This window comes from Populus trichocarpa, chromosome 6 (genome assembly GCF_000002775.5).
Source record: "Populus trichocarpa isolate Nisqually-1 chromosome 6, P.trichocarpa_v4.1, whole genome shotgun sequence".
Classification (NCBI taxonomy): domain Eukaryota; kingdom Viridiplantae; phylum Streptophyta; class Magnoliopsida; order Malpighiales; family Salicaceae; genus Populus; species Populus trichocarpa.
Genome location: NC_037290.2, coordinates 1,330,404 through 1,347,460, shown reverse-complemented (window position 1 = coordinate 1,347,460; position 17,057 = coordinate 1,330,404). Strand labels below are relative to the sequence as shown.

General features: G+C 30.1%; 2 protein-coding genes across 4 annotated transcripts in view; both read left to right on the top strand.

Moving 5' to 3' along the window:
* LOC18099774 (leucine-rich repeat extensin-like protein 3) overlaps positions 1-17,057 on the top strand; it is a 121,072-nt gene that overhangs the window by 20,835 nt on the left and 83,180 nt on the right. For 2 of the 3 annotated variants that reach the window (XM_052453709.1, XM_052453708.1), the window contains exon 4: positions 2,309-2,768. In XM_052453709.1, the coding sequence (XP_052309669.1) occupies positions 2,309-2,457 (149 nt within the window). In that variant the 3' untranslated portion in view covers positions 2,458-2,768. Of the gene's footprint in view, positions 1-2,308; positions 2,769-17,057 lie in introns of those variants that run through there. The other variant, XR_008059435.1, reaches the window with a different exon arrangement.
* The window catches only part of LOC127903913 (uncharacterized), a 45,744-nt gene that overhangs the window by 20,881 nt on the left and 7,806 nt on the right, over positions 1-17,057 (top strand). The gene's annotated exons all lie outside the window — the stretch shown is intronic.

Sequence of the window (17,057 nt, the reverse complement as noted above, 5' to 3'; positions counted from 1 at the left end):
AATAACTTATTAATGTTTTATTTTTTTCAAGTTTATTAAAATAATAAAGAACAAATCTTACAAATTAAAAAGTTGAATGAGAATGAAATTGAAAGAAAAATATAATTTCATAAATTATCTCAAATAAAATAAATAATAATCAAAATAATAGAGATTAAATCTAAAAAATAAAAAAATTAAAAGATGAAGAAATTAAAATAATAATAATTAACATTTCATATATTATTTCAAATAAAATAGATAAAAATAAAAAGAATGAGGATCAAATTTAATAGATAAAAAATTTCAATTAAAAAATGATAAGGGAAAAGCAAATAACAATTATAAAAATATAATAAGGACCAAAATTAATATAAAAAGTAAATTTTAAGGGATGAAATTGAAAAATAAATATTCATAATAAAATATATATAGCAATCAAAAGTTTGAGGACCAAATTTGATATAATCAGCAAATAATATGTCATTTCTAAATGTTTAACAACTTTCGAAAAATATTTTCGGCCAAAATAAAACGAAAATACTTTTCTAAAAACCAAGTTAAATTTTTATTTAATTGAAAAATATTTTTTATTGATTAACTTTTTTAATAAAAAACAAACATAAAAAAATTTAAAAATAATTTTTCAAAAACTACTCCCTTCAAGCAAACGCATCATAAAATTTGGCACATAGCAATTGGCAGATAGCCACTCCTTTAATCTTTTGTATCACCATTCACTTATCATCGTCGCTTAACCACTTCTGTCTCTTTCTCTTTTTCAAATCGATATAAATGCTCAAGAGGATGTTTATTAATTTATTATTTTTTATTTTAATATTTTTTTTAAGAATATATATATTTTAAAAAAGCACAGCATGAAATATAAAAAAAATCACAATTATATATAAAAAATTCCATTCCATAGGAATTCGAAACCCAATGATGACTATAACAGCGAAGGATAAGGAATTAGGGATGTTTGTAAACGTGTTACAGTGTTTTTTAAAAAATTTAAAAACATTTCTTTATTTTTTATTTAAAATTAATTAATTAATTATATATATATATATATATATATATATATATATATATATATATAAACATCTTTATTTTATATTGATTTTTTTCACAGTATAGATAACCATTTTATATATAGAAAGATTTTTTATTTTCAATAATTGTAAGAAACAATCTCCTTTATATTAACCTCATACATTAAGAAAAATAATTTTTCTTAGTGTATTAGGTTAACCTTGGAATTGATTAACAAGATAGAAGGTGAGATGTGAACATCAAAACTATTTGTTGCTGATGAAAGATTGTTGGGTCAGCAGCGACGATATGATATTAGGATGGTTGCATCAAGTTTCCACTCCCAAGTCCACACATTTCCTCATCTTATTGGTCTAAAAATGCAAGGACAACTAAATTAAGGCCTCACATCTCTCCTGCTTATGATGTAACCATGCATTTATCTTAATTAAATTAAGCCGCCGCGCGCCCCGCCCCGCCCCCCACCTCTATATATATACTCTCCATATTTCCATCGTCTCATCACATCAAAGCATACACAAAAACATGGTCGAAACGGTATGATATATATTTGTGCGTGTTAATTTATCTTTTAATGCATCCTCTTAATTTGGCTTTTCTTCTTTTTACGTGGAGGTCCTATATATGTACAAGTTCTTGATAATCTCTACAGCGGATTCTTCCATGTCAGAACATGTTTTGAGTTCTTCCAATCTTTCTGTCTATAAATTTATCCTGAGATTTTCTTTGTTTTTCTATTGGGATTAATCATGGTGAGGTCCTATATGAAATGCATGCACTAACTAGTACTGTTACAGAAAGTTACAACGATGGTGATCAAGGTGGTTGACCTTGGATGCGAAAAATGCCACAAGAAAATCAAGAAAGTACTGTGTGGTATCCCTCGTGAGTCTTTCTTTTTTTCTCTTTAAAAACAGTGCTAGGTTTGAGTTGTTTTTATTACCAAAGGAAGTGACTAAGTTTTTTGGATTTGATGATGTTAATTAATGAACAATAGAAATCCAGAACCAGACATATGACAAGAAGGAAAACACAGTGACAATCACTGTGGTGGGTTGCTGTCCTGAAAAGATCAAGAAAAAAATATACAGCAAAGGAGGTCGAACTGTCAAGTGCGTTGAGATCAAGCCGCCTCCGAAGGAAAAACCAGAACCAAAACCAAAACCAAAACCAGAAAAAGAACCAGAACCAAAACCAAAACCAAAACCATGCACATGTTGTGATAAATGCCGCCGAGGCCCATGCTGTCATCACTTTTGTACGCCAACAGTACCTGCATATTGTTATGTACCTTGTAGAAGGTCAGAGTGTGATATATGGGGAGATGGTTGTTGTAGTTGCCGAAGTAGGGGTTACTATGTGTGCAGAAGTGCATATGTTTATGAAGACTATTATCCCTCGGCGCCATGCACAATCATGTAAAGGGAAATCAAGTTCAGAAGACCGATGGTTTGAGTCAACGTCCAAGATCAAACATTGGATTCAAATCCAGTGGTCATGATGGACCTTAGTACTGTTGTTGTATTTATATCATCCCTTTTGTGTTGCTGCTGTTGTTTTGACCTCTTTCATCTAGCTAGATGATGCACGACTTTGTGCCTAGCTAGTACTCTCAAGTCAATGGTCACAGTTTTTCCATGGTTGATGGCTTGTTACATGTTTGGTCAGCAAATATTGTTAAATGGCTTGTTACATCTAGATTCAAATCCTAGTCTTTGTTTTTTATGCTCTCTTATCTTTGTATAGTCCTAGGATTTTGTCCCTTTGGAATTTGGATGTTTTCTTCCAAAGTGCTATTATTTGTTGAAAAAACCCCTCGATCTCCATCTATTCTCTAGTCATTTTTTGCCGGATGAAATGCCCAGAAACAACATCATGCGACCGTAATTTGTCAATGATAGTTTTCTTATAATTTTTTTTTTCTTGAGATAATATTTTTTTAAAAAAAAATTATTCTTAATATCAACATATTAAAATTATATGAAAATACATAAAAAAAATTTTAAATAAAAAAATCTTTTAATCTAGGTATCAAAAACAAAATATACGTACTGAAAATTACTATTTAAAATGCATAGCACGGTGCGACTTGTGTTTTCAAATAAAACACATCAAAATATATTTTTAGTTTTAAAAACACAAGTTGCACCGTCGTGGTGCCCATATTCCTAACCAGTCTTAAAATAATAAAATAAAAACCACCCAAAATCTCACTTATGTAACTCCATTACAAAGGGCCACACTATATAGCTATCAATCCAAAATATAATAAGATAAAAACCCCAAGTAGATCTTAATCATTTTTCAAACAAAGTCTTCAAAGAGAAACTCTTTTCACTCTCTTGAATCTTCAAACCAATCACGAAAAACATTCAAGTTGGGGTTCCAATTTGCTTCCCCGTGGATACAGTCAGTAAGCAACTACCTGTTTTGCAGGACGTCTAATTAAAGACTGGCTATGGTATTATCCCAATGCAAATTTTGTTAATTAATTGATAATATTTTTTTCATTCCATAAAACCTTATAAATAAACTCATATAATTTATAAGATTTTACGCAGAGACACTGTCACACCGTCGTGGCGGAGCTCGGCGTCGCGGCGACCCTCGATTGATTTCAGTTTTTTTTTGTTTTATGTAAAGGAGTCGCCACCAAGTATTTTGGTCACTAGAAACCCTAACTAGTCTTTCAGAGATTCTAAGGCAAGGGACTGGTTGCGTAAAGGGAATGTATTAGCACCCTTAGTACGCCCTACCTAAGATAAGCTGCTTGGTGTTTGGTTTGCTTTATAATTGCTACGGTGTTGGTGTTTTCTAATCCCATCAGTTTTCCTAGGTTTGATTCAAACTAAATTTATTAAGATAGAAATCCAAGGAGATTCCATGTGCTTTAAAAGCTCATTTTTCCCTTAGTATTTCAAGAGTTTGCGACTCATAAATCGCAAGGAGAAGGGACAAAAATTTAGAAATCTAGGGTGCTTTAAAAGCCTATTTTTGCCTTAATGTTTTATACTCTCACAGCTCGTAAACCGTGGAGTAAAAAAAATTGAAATGTCCTCGATTATAATAAAGGCTTCTTTCAAGGATGTGTGAGGACTTATTATTCCTAAAAAATTATTTTGAATATTTACCACTTAGGGTTTCTTTATCCAAATATTAACAGTGAATAATAACAAGTTATTCCTAATAATATTTTGGATATTCATCCCTTTAGGATTTCTTTATCCAAACATTAACGGTGAATAATAGATGAATTCCCCCCAAAACAAGATTTTTTATTTTTTTGGAATATTGGCCAATACCCTTTGGAGTTTTACAAACATGTTGTAAAATCCAGAAATGCAAGAAAATAATTTTTGTTGTGTTTAAGAAATCCATGAGAAAACACATTTTCGAAACTTCCAATATTTTCTTTTATATAAAAAAACATTCAAAACATGTTAGAGTATTGGTTGTATGCATGAAAACATTATATATATATTTGTCACATTGCGTCGAAAACCAGGCATTCTAAATACGAGATTGGTATATTTTTTTTTACAACATAAAAAATTCAGACTTTAAAATAAATATGCCAGAAAATAAATCTCTTTCTCATTCTTTTATTTATTTTTTTAAAAAAAGTAAGTCTGGCCGGGTCACTTGCCAAGCAAGTGACCCGGCGTGACACAAAAGGGCGCAGTTTAAAGTTTAAGGAAAGTTGGCGAGCACTGTTCAAGTGAATTAATTCACTTGAACAGTACAATAACAAAGGAAAATGCCATAAAAAAGACCCCGTTACTGTTCAAGTGAATTATAATTCACTTGAACAATGCAAACACAAAGAAAAAATGCATGCAAAAGGTGAAGAGAAACAGACTTGGAGACGAAGAAGCTGCAGCAACGTTGAAAGCGTGATGGTTGCTCGATCTGTGTTCGTCTGTTTCAACCCTCTTCCTTCTGTTCTGTATTTGCGTCTGTTTTTTGCTTTTTCTTTCCTCTGTGTCTTCGTCACTTTCTCTACTGGTTCCTGCACTTTCTTCTCCCTTGTTCTCTCTTGCGTTTTTTGTCTTTCTTTTTCTGTTTTTTTGCCTGCTCTTTCTTTCTCTTTTCTGTCCTGCTTCCCTTCTTTTTTTTTCCGTCCCCTTCCTAGGTCATTAGAGGGGCTTACAACCTAAAACGCAGCTCTATTTAGGAAACAAATATTACATTAACTCTAGGGTGTAATCTCGGGTGAGCAGAAATAGGAAACCAAAATATTTTGATTCTGATTTTGTGATCATATTTGATTTCTTTCCAGTTTTTTAAAGGATGATATGGCTCCTTTCTTTCCTTCCATAGCTGGGACCAAGAAGCCAGTTGCTCCCATTTAAATGAGGCAATAAAAACGTGGTCTGTAGCTCTCCATTCAAGAGAGAGAAACATTGAAACCAAACAGGAAATTGCAGATAAAAGGAAAGAAAAACTGGGCTAGCTGTGCAGATGAAAACGTGGTTCTTCAATTTCTTCCTCCGGCAAAACTCCTTCTAATTTTATCTTCACTCAACTTCCTTATTTTAGCACCTTTTTCATTTGGTCCTTAGTCCAAAAAAAGGGCTTCAAATTGGCCTGTAATTGATCTTCAAACTTTAAGCATCTTGCAATTGTGTCCCTGCAAACTCGGGCAAAAATCCTTCTCGCGGCAGGAATCCTTGCTTTCACACTATATATTCAAACGGGAATATCTTGAGCTTCTGATATCAAAATCAAGCGATTCAAAAGCCCAAATTTATCTACGCGTCCAGGACTACAACTTTGATGAGGAGTCGAAGTGAGATAAAATCATTTTAGAGAAAAGAATCTGGAAGTAATCTGGGTTAATCAACAAGGGTCTCCTGATTTAATTCAGAAACTAACAATGCCGATAATCCCGATACGACTGAGAGTATGACCTAAGAACATATCAACAAAATTTGTAATGGAAATAGAGTTTTTAGTGCAAAACTCGGGTCAGGATCCTTCTCGCGGCAGAATTCTCTGCTTTCACGTTAGATATTCAAACGTGAATATCTTGAGCTTTTGATATCAAAATCAAGCGATTCAAAAGCCCAAATTTATCTACGCGTCCAGGACTACAACTTTGACGAGGGAGTCGAAGTGAGATAAAATCATTTTAGAGAACAGAATCTGGAAGTAATCTGGTTAATCAAAAAGGTTCAGAAACTGACAATGCCGAGAATCTTGATATGACTGAGAGTATGACCTAAGAACAAATCAATAAAATTTGTGATGGAAATAGAGTTTTTAGTGTAAAACTCGGGTCAGGATCCTTCTAGCGACAGAATTCTCTGCTTTCATGTTAGATATTCAAACAGGAATATTATGAGCTTTTGATATCGAAATCAAGCGATTCAAAAGTCCTAAATTCATTTACACTTGTAAAGCTACAACTTTCATGAAGGATAAAAAATGAGATAAATTCATTTTGAATAACAAAATTGCAACCAAACTTGGTTGAAAACTTTCTTGCGGCAGGATTCTATGTTTTCACGCTAGATTTCAAATAGAAATATCTTGAGCTTATGTTATCGAAATCAAGCAATTCAAAAGCCCAAATTCATCTACGTGTCCCAGACTACAACTTTGATGAAGGATTCAAAGTAAGATAAAATCGTTTTAGATAACAGAATCTGGCAAGGATTTGGTTGGTCAAAAAGGTTTTCTTGATCTGACAATGCTGAGCATCCAAATCTGACTGAGAGTCTGCCCTAAGAACAACGACCCCTAGGACCCAACAAAGGTGTAGGTCAATTCTTCAACATGTCATGAGTGACAGAATATAGCCAGGATGGTCAGATATCGTACGAAACCATGTCAGAATCAGAGCCTAAGTTTGAAAAAAAATTGCGACAGCGGCAGAATCAGTTTTTTTTAGTGCAAATTCTGAGGGATTTATCCAACTTTAAAAAACATGATAACGAAGGAACGAATTTAGCATTATGAAGACCCCTAGTCAGTCTAAGAAACCTGACGATTTTGGCAGCAAAGGGGGAGGATAAAAAGAGTAGAAAACAGCTCAAACAGGGGTCGAAAAAAAATTGTTCTTTCTCCTCCGCTTTGTCAATTTTCCAGCAAACATGAGCTACACTTCTACACTAGGTTCAAAACGGGTATACCCTATCTCCAGCACATGGGGTCCAAAATTGAGTATCAATAGAGACCATCTTATGTGATTAAACAATAAGGTCAACAAGGTTGGTGAGATGTATAAATATTATTGTAGGGTCACGTAAGTACTTACAATTATTGCAAATAAATGCAAAAGGTTCCATTTTCCATGGTGCTGGTGCTGGTGCTGTGCACCTCCGTTTCTTTCACTTTCAATTGCTTTCTTCAATCCCTGATCGTTTGATTGCTTCTGTGGTGTAAACGTGATCATGCTTGTTTCCTGGAAAAAATGGTGCAAGCTCAGCCATGCCTGATCCAAACCAGATAGTGAAATTTGGATTATTATTTTATAAATTAGGATTGTACTTGGAGGGAAGAATTAATAATCCCTTTATCAACGTACATAATAATCGAAGACCAATTACCTGATCCTTTACACATTAATTAATTGGTGGGGATAGGTCAGCGAGCTGTCAATGAAAATGTAAGGAAGCAATGGAGATTTTGAAGGGGTTATGGAAATCTCCATTGACTTGTACGGAAGGAATAGTTGTTAAATATACCTTAGTTGATTCATAAAATTTGTGGCTTGAAATATTTATTCAGGTTAATTTTCAAGTAGAAGAAAAAAAAAATTATTGATGTTATTAAACTCGATTAATCAACTAAACTTTTAATAATTTGATTTATTAAAACTTGACCAGTTAAAATTATTGTTTTTAATAATAAAACAACATGCTTTAATAATAATAAAAAATCAACCACAATTAACTCGGTTATTTAGTTTTTAGTTGGTTCTCATATAAAATGATAATACCTTTTCTTATTATATGTGTAATCCTGTATAAATTATTTTTTTATATTTTATTCAATTATTTTTTTGTGTGTGGCAATTTCTATTATCGTTTGATTAAATAGAATATTAAATCTAATAAATAAAGTTATCAAACACAACCAGGCACATGATTCATATTACTAGATCAAATATTTTGATTTACATCTATCTTTTAATTTTTCAAGTTTAATTTTTAGTTATCGTTAATGATTTTTTTTTTTTGTCATTTATTAGCACAAATAATTCTCAATTTATTTAATTGAATGTATATATAAGTTTTTTTTTATAATAAAAAAAATTCCATTAAAAAAATATAATGAAAAAACCTGCTTATTTATTTTTTCAATTAGAAAGAATAATATCTGACCCACAACAACGCAGTTGTCCGATAGCCGCTGGTATAAAATGCATAGGGTGTTGCTTGCAGCCCTGTTTTTAGCCTCTGGGCTTTTTAGCCACTAGCCATGGAAGTGATGGGCTAATTAATATGCCCTGTAAAACATGGGCTAAGCCCAGTATTAATGAAGCCCAGCTTGTCATAGAGAAAACATTGATAATGGATTGGTCCATGGCTTTCTTTGGATTCTTTACTTTCATGACCTGTAGAGGCACGAACTTCAAATTAGATTCGTGTGATTATTACATCACCTCCTTCTAAAATTTGGCTGATAGGAATCCATTTTGGCTATTTATAGATGGAAAATAATTTATAAAAATAATCCTAATATAATATAAGATAGTTAACAGAACAGTAAACTCGAATCAGAACTCAGATTTTTGCCATGCTGATGAGTTGCTGTTCAAGGCTGTTTCTGTCTCATATAAAGCTTTTTAATTCTGGACTTTTCTTCTCCTAATCCTTTTAGTATTTCTCCTCTTTCCTCTTTCCTCCAGTCTAGTTGCTGCTTGGAAATTGCCTCTTCTAGGTGACACACTGCGGCTGAGGTAAAAAAAAAACATTTATTTATAAATAATTGATTTATTGAAATCATTCTAACTTTGTCATATAGTACACGACATATAGTTGTTAATTCTGACTAATATACCTTGTATTACTTTAAAAAATAAAATAAAATGTAATAAATTTTATCTCATTCAGGATCTCAAATCTTTTTAAATTTCTCATTTAAATTTTAACCAAGTATATTAACAAAACACAAAAATAAGTAGTTAAATCACTATAGCACACTCATAAAATATAATTTTATCATTCAATATTAAATTATTTTAGAAATTATACTTTATAAGTTTTATTTTTTAATTTTATTTTTATTAGGTTATATATTGATCTCATAGATTTAGTTTTTTTTCTTCTCAATTTCAACCTTTAAATTAACAGAACCTAATTATTGTGGAAAAAGTACTGTAGATGTGATTCATTATGGATTGGAATAATAAATTTATGTTTTACCCTTTAAAAAATCACAAAGAACTAGCCTTCAGGGTAAAATGATCTTTTAATAAGATTCACTTGTCATTTTAGAATTTTTGAGGGGCATCTTGGTCTTTTCATATTTTTTGCACAATTAAAATACTTTTTGCCTTAAAAAAAAAACTTAACTATAGTCTAGAGGATTTTTTGATATTTTACTTTTTTACGTATATCGTAATGACTCTATGACCCTTAAAATCAAAATTCTCAGAGTTTTACTGCAGTGACTTATTTGTCATTTCACACAGATATTTTCGTAATGATTATTTGGTCCTAGGCGCAATGCGGTATTTTGATAAATCAAAAAAGTTGTTGACGCGTGTGTTGCACGTGTTATTTGCTCCGTGGTTTTTTGGTAGCGAGTGTGGCTGACTCTAGTGGTTGAAACCATTTCTTCATTGTGTCATTTGATTTATCGTCTCGGCTACCTATTCCTCACTAAGCGGCGTATGTGATCAATAGACCTAGGTTTGACGTCGAAAACCTTTTCGTTTTTTTTTTCTTCTTTTCCCTTTTCTCCTAGAAATTCATGTCTGACCATCCAGATTTTTAGATTAGCCCTCCAAGTCTTTTTTTTCTTTTCTATAGAAGTGGTCCCTATTTGTTTTATTGTAATTAATTTTGAAAATTGAACTTTTTTCCAACTTCATCATTCTTCAATTTTTAGTCTATCAGATTTGGTTCTTATTTTTTTATTACTTTTTTTTATTTGAGATAATTTTAAATTTGATTTTTTTCAATTTCACCCTTATTTATTTATTTTCCTTTTGATCTGATGCTCATTCTTTCTATTGCTATTTTTTTCTTTGGTAAATTTTTTAGATTAATAACTTTTTTTTTTCAATTTCATTCTTAAATATTAAATTGGTTGAGAATTGAGTTTCTTAATTGAACCCCGGTCTACGATTTTACAAGTTGTGAATTTGAGATATTAACCTAAGTTTAGAATATTTGCTGAGATTGCTTGTTTTTTTCATATTATTAAATTTGAGTTGCCTTTTTTATATTATTAAATTAACTTAACTTATTATACCCAATCGACTCAATGACCCGAGTCTCAAAATGTTTTTTACTTCTTTAAAAATTCTAGTGTCACCTGAACTTTTTTATTTTTCCATTAAGAAAAATCTGGTTGAACCCGCAACATTGTGTAGACCATCGATGTAGGTTTACTCAAGTTACTTTCTCGAGTCATTTTTGTAAAATTTATTTTTTTTCACTTTTAGCCTTCAATATTTGGTTCATTATAATTGAGCTACCTAATTTTTTTTAATATGGGTTCCATGGTTTTATCATGATCACATTACCCATATCGCAAGTTATATAGGTTTGTCCAGGTTGATCTATATTTTAAAAAAAAATATATTTCATCCAATACGTAACATCAACTGACCCTCAGCAGCGTAGCTAAAAAAACTAGTTAACAAAAACTCTAAAACCCATGAGAGTTTCACCACAGCCTAAGATACAGTTTATTGTGGATTGTTATAATAAAATTACCATTTTTTCCTTGAGTGGAAAAAAGATGAAGCCTTGAGGGTGGGGGTGTCTTGGTCTTTTTCAATGGCTCATTGGTCATTAAAAGATTCTACGAGGGTGTTTTTGTCTTTTTCAATTTTTATCATAATAAAATACTATTTTACCCCCAAAGTCAAAAAAAATTAAAACTGTTGATCAAGGGCTTTCTTGACTTTTCGTAAGCTTCTTAACAATAAAAATACTTATTTGCCTCCAAGGTTAGAAAATTGTTAGGTTGCTAATTGAGGGTTTTATGAGGTTTTCAAATATCCATGTATAGTTAAAGTATGTCTTTAACCTTGGAAAAAACAAAAAATAAGTTTTGCATTAATGGGGGTTTTGTAATTTCACACGAGTATTTAATGTAATTACCACGGTCATTGGGGCATTTTGGTATTTTCACATTATTTTTGAATTTTTAAAAGAGAAAAGCTATTGGCGCATGTTGAACACGTGCCAACAAGTGTGTGCTGTCCGCGCCATTTAGGCAGCATGTGTAATGTCACCGGTGGCCAAAATCAGCCTTCCATCATCTCCTTAAATACGCTATCGTGTCCTTTTCTGTGTGGAGCGGCACTTGGCAACTGACTGTGGTCGAATTGTCGTTGGTGGTTGTTTAATTTTTTTCTTCTTCTGTTCTATCTCATGACAAGTAATGTACATCACTATCCTCTTTCTTTCTTACTTTTCAATTCCAATCCTCATTCTCTTTGTTTCTTATTTCATTCTTTTTCCATTTATAGAAGTTTTTTTCTTCTCAATTTAGTCATGCAATTAATATTTCTTGTATGTTTTTTTTCAGTCATCATTCTCTTAATTTTTTATTTCATTCTTATTTATTTTATAAAAGTTTTTTTTTCAATTTAGTTCTTTAATTGCAATTTCCTATATGTTTTGTTTTTCATTCGGTCCTTTTTTTTTTCTCCTTGACACTTTTGTTGAAGTTTTATTAGCTTTCAATTTCATCATTCAATCAATTTTTTTGTTGTTTTTTTTTTCCAGTTTGACCATCTTTCTTTTGATTTGTTTTTCTTTCTATTAAATCTATGTTTCAATTCAATTTAACTCTTCAATTGAAGATTTTTATCCCTCTAATTAATTTTTTTTTCACGCTCCATTTTTTAGATCATTGTGTAATTGATTTTTTTTGCTGGTTTCTTCTTTTAACATTCAATTTATTGGGGATTTGACTTGGTACGATCTTATCGTTCTAAAATAGTTTTTTTGTTTAATATTGGTTTTGTGATTATCTTCAAGTTTTTTATTTGAGTTTATTCCAGTCTCATGATTTAGGTTGTGAATTTTGCATGTCTTCTTTTAATATAAGTTTTTTTAGTTTTTCTATTTTTGTTTTATTTTTAAAATATTATTCTAATTCATCTATAATTGTTTTTATTCAAATAAATTTTATTTTTCAAAAAAAATATTCATTTTTCAATAATATCATTGATGTGTTCAGCCTTGCGTAATATTTTTATGGTTTGGTTTTATTTAGTCAATTTTATTTGTATTTATTTTTTAAGTCATGAGTTTTTCATGGTGTGAATTTATCTTTCATTGATTTAAATAAATAAGTTCGATGCACACAATCAGAACTCTTATTTTATGTTATTGAATATATGGATCTACTTTCATCTCTCATTTTTTTCAGTTTTTTTCTAGGTTATTATTAATGAATTTTTTTATTTACATAAATTATTATCGATTTATTTAATTAGATATTTTTATAGGCCTTTCAATTTATACTCTAATTTTTTTAATGTAAAAAACATTTTGAAATAGCCTGTATACCCAGTATTTTTGTTAAAAATTATAACCCACAGAGAATCACAAGTTAAATGGCTACTAATTACTATTTGTGAATGTGGTGGCATGCTTATCATGATAGATTATGTAGTTGATTGGACCGGTTAATAACATTAGTAAATGTATTCGGTTTTGCATAATATTTTTTTTTATAATTTGAGTTTATTCAATCAATTTTATTTGTATTTATTTTTTAAGTCATGAGTTTTTCATGTTGTGAATTTATTTTTTATTAATTTAAATAAATAAATTCGATAAACATAATCAGGTGAAAAGCCTCATTCAATATAATTGAATATGTTGATTTAATTTTATCTCTCAATTGTTTTTAGTTTTTTTCTTGATTATTGTTAATAATTTTATTTTTATTTACATAAATAATTATTAATTTATTTAATTAGATAACTTTATAATTTTTATTTTGAATTTTTTTATATAAAAAACACCTCGAAAGATTCCCTGATATTTTTAAAAAGAATTATAACCAGCAAGTTAAACGGCTAGTAATTATTATTTGTGAATATGGTGGTATGTTTATCGTGATAGATTATCATCATGTAGTTGATTGGACCGGCTATAAGCTGCGGGCCACCAATTAAGACACTTGGCATGTGATTACTGATTGATTTTTTTCCAGTCATGTTCCGAAAAGGTGGCATGTCTAATAATGACTGGCCACTATTTCAGTGACCGGCTTAGGATTAAGACCCCGTTTTTCTAGTTTTAAAAATATTCTTATAAAAACTATTTTTTTTAATATTTTCATATTTTTTTTAGGTTAATGTTAAAAATAAATTTTGAAAAATAAAAAAATATTATTTTAATATATTTCAAATAAAAAACACTTTGGAAAAAACCGCTATCACAATACCCAATAGTTTTAAAGTGTTTTTCATTTAAAAAATATTAAAATAATTTTTTTTTATTTTTTAAATTTTATTTTTAATATTAATATATCACAATAATTTTAAAATATTAAAAAATATTTAATTTAGTGTAAAAAAATTAATTGTTTTTAAAAATATTATTTAGAGCAATGATGTTATAGCAAAAGATGGAAATAAAACAAAATGAATAGTACAAGATAATGTTGTTAAAATAGCGGTTTAACTTATATTTAATGTGCAAAATTATTTTAAAAACTTAAAAATTAATAAAATTGAGTTGAAATAGAATAAAATCTGTAAAATCATGATTTTGATACATATTTGACGATTTCAACAAAATCATATATGCTGCCTCCAGATCAATAGCAGCATGCCATTTGTCCACACAAAAGACATTGCTGCCAGCTACGCCCTGAAAGGAATGACATGACAGACTTCCTTGTTAGACTCGATTCCCAATCCCAGCATATCCCCTCTTGTCTTCACTTTAATGGGACAATTAACCTTTCTTGATTAACTCCTTCTTAATTATTTATTAACTTAATTTTTTTAATGTCTCACCAACCAATAGTGTCCCTCATGGCTAATGTTATAAACAAAAGCTATTTCTAGTTAGGTAGTATTTTTCTGAAAGTTCTTTTTTAATTTTTTTAATTTGTAAATTAATATTTTTTTATATTTTTGAATTATTTTAATGCATTAATATTAAAAATAAAAATAATATATTATATACAACACATGTGATGTCAATAAAAGAATTTAATCAATAAAAGAAATTGACTTGTGATGTCACATCATCTTTGTATAGCCATGTCATCAAAATCACCTTGTCTTTTTTATGACGTGTAAGCGTTCCTGATAATGGAATCCAATAGAACTTTGACTTCATATTATGATAATTGGTTCTGCCTGTTTGCGTTTTGGTTTGGTATCGATCAAAGACGACCATGCATTTTTGACAAGGCCCACTTTAGAATTGTGTTGCAAAACGTGTTTTATAAAATATAATTTTTTTATTAAAGATTTATTTTTTAGATTTTTATCATTTTAAAGTTCTAATATAAAAAATAATTTAAAAAAATATTATTTTGATATATTTTTAAGTGAAAAATACTTTAAAAAATAATCGCCACCACACTCTCAGACACTCCCTAAGTGTTTGACTTGATGACAGTGTTTGTTTTTTAAAGTGCTTTTTACTTAGAAATGCATCAAAATAATAGTTTTTATTATTATTTTTTTAAAAAAAATTTCAACATCAGTATATCAAAACAATCCAAAAACACACAAAAAATTAATTTGAAAAAAAAAATCATTGTTTTCAAAAGCATGGTTTGACAATAAAAACAAACACTAACAAAATTTATTATTTCAATAAAAAAAACTTAACATCAACAGAAAAGAAACTATTGGTTATTCATATAAATATGGTATGTTAATTTTTTTAATATATCATGTGATCAAAATATCTTTATCACCATCACTCTATCATCATCAATTCAATTTTTATTGGAAAACTCGTGTGTTAAAATAAAAACTTCATAATGTGTTGAAACAATGTTGTATTGCAAGGAATTTTAGGGTTCTTGAATATCATGCATGCAGTGAAAATAATAAAACAAAATTATTCGAGAGTTTCTAATATCATGTTAGACGGATCTAGAGTTGTTTAGCGATTCATTACCTGAAGATTTGATCTTCTTGAGTTTTGAATAATTCCTTAAAGGTTGGGTTATCACAAATCACAAGCCGTCTAATTATCTGGTCTCTAACGATAATCCACACGAACTACTAGTGATAAATCTCATAAATCCTTATTCAGGAAAAATAAATTGTTATGTCTAAAGTGCTAGCTCTCTATTCTATGACTTATATAATGTTTCTGTTTAACAGATAACCACCAAAAAATAAAAGGTGCCATAATCCATTTTTGTTCCCCCCTCTAAACTTACCCTTTTCCTTTCAAAAAATAATAAAAAAAATAATAAAATAATAATAACAAGAAGATTGACAACTTAGCAAAAACATGTCCAGGAGGGTTTCAAAAATGTAGAAGAATCAAGTTGGAGTTTTGGATGAAATTAGAAGCCTAATCATACCCCATTATACCCAAGACTAAAGAGACAATGCGGATTCAAAGTCAAATTAAATGATTATTGAACGAATCTGCATAAAAATTAAGATCAGAGACTTAATTAGATTTTTAATAGGCCGATTTAACTTAATCGTGGGCCAAATTAAAAGATTTAATTAGGTGCAAGGATTTAATTATACTTTTAATAGGTCAAATTAATTTTGTTAGGGACTTAATTGGTAAAAAACCAAAAAGATTGGAATTTTAGAGGATCAAACTTGATTTTTTTATGAAGAATTGATTAAAATCAAGGATAAAATTGCAAGAAAATCAAAGTTTAGGGTCAATTACGGGTTAAAGTGAAGAAATTCACAACCAAAAATCTTTTTGAAAAAGGCTTTAAACTTCAAAGATTCAATTTGGTTGAAAACATAGGTGAAATTAAACCAAATTAAAAGTGTAATGGTCAATTAAGAATCAATTTGCATAAATCCAAAACCAATTATCAAAATGAAAAGGAACTAAACTTTATGGTTGATATTTGAGTTTGACAAGGGTAAAATCGCATGGAATTATAAGTTTAAAATCAATTAGGGATGCAATTAAAAAATTAAAATATATAAAAAAACTAAATTGAATTTTAGTCAAATCCCTAAGGATGTAAAAACAATTTGTTTTGGTACAAAACGACGCCATTTTTACTAACATAAAAACCAAAAAAAGGATGTCAAATGAATTGTCATTTGACAACTGTACATCATCTTCAACCTTTTGTACCCGAAAGACTATTCGGATGATTACTTTTTCAGGACATATAATGCCTCAACTCTCCACCAAACAAGACAAACAAGACACTACTCTGATACCCTGACACCATACAATACCCCCAACATAATTCTTGTCGGCTGGTTGTCTTTATAGCCGTCGTCTTAAAGAGACTAACCCGATCAACCTTTTGCAGCCAAATTTCACAGCTTATGATGATGACTTTGGACCAAGGATTAAGATCCTTCCCGTTTGAATCAAGAGCCAAAATTTGTTCCCACTATAGACAAGATGTCTCTTTTTTCATACCCTATAAATACAAGTGAATTTTGAGATTAAGTAAGGAGAACTCTGAAGAGACAATAAGCTAGAAAGTCAGCCTTTTTAACTGCCCAACCAACCACCCTTCCTCATCTCCATTTTCACCCCCTTTAACCAAACCATCAAAGACAACCAGCTCCTCTCCTCCACCTTATCCACAAACAGCAACAGCATCGCAAGCTTCCTTTTCTTCCTCTTCACAATAACCTCCAGCAACGACGCCAGGAGCACTCCAACAACATCTCAGCCACGCCAACA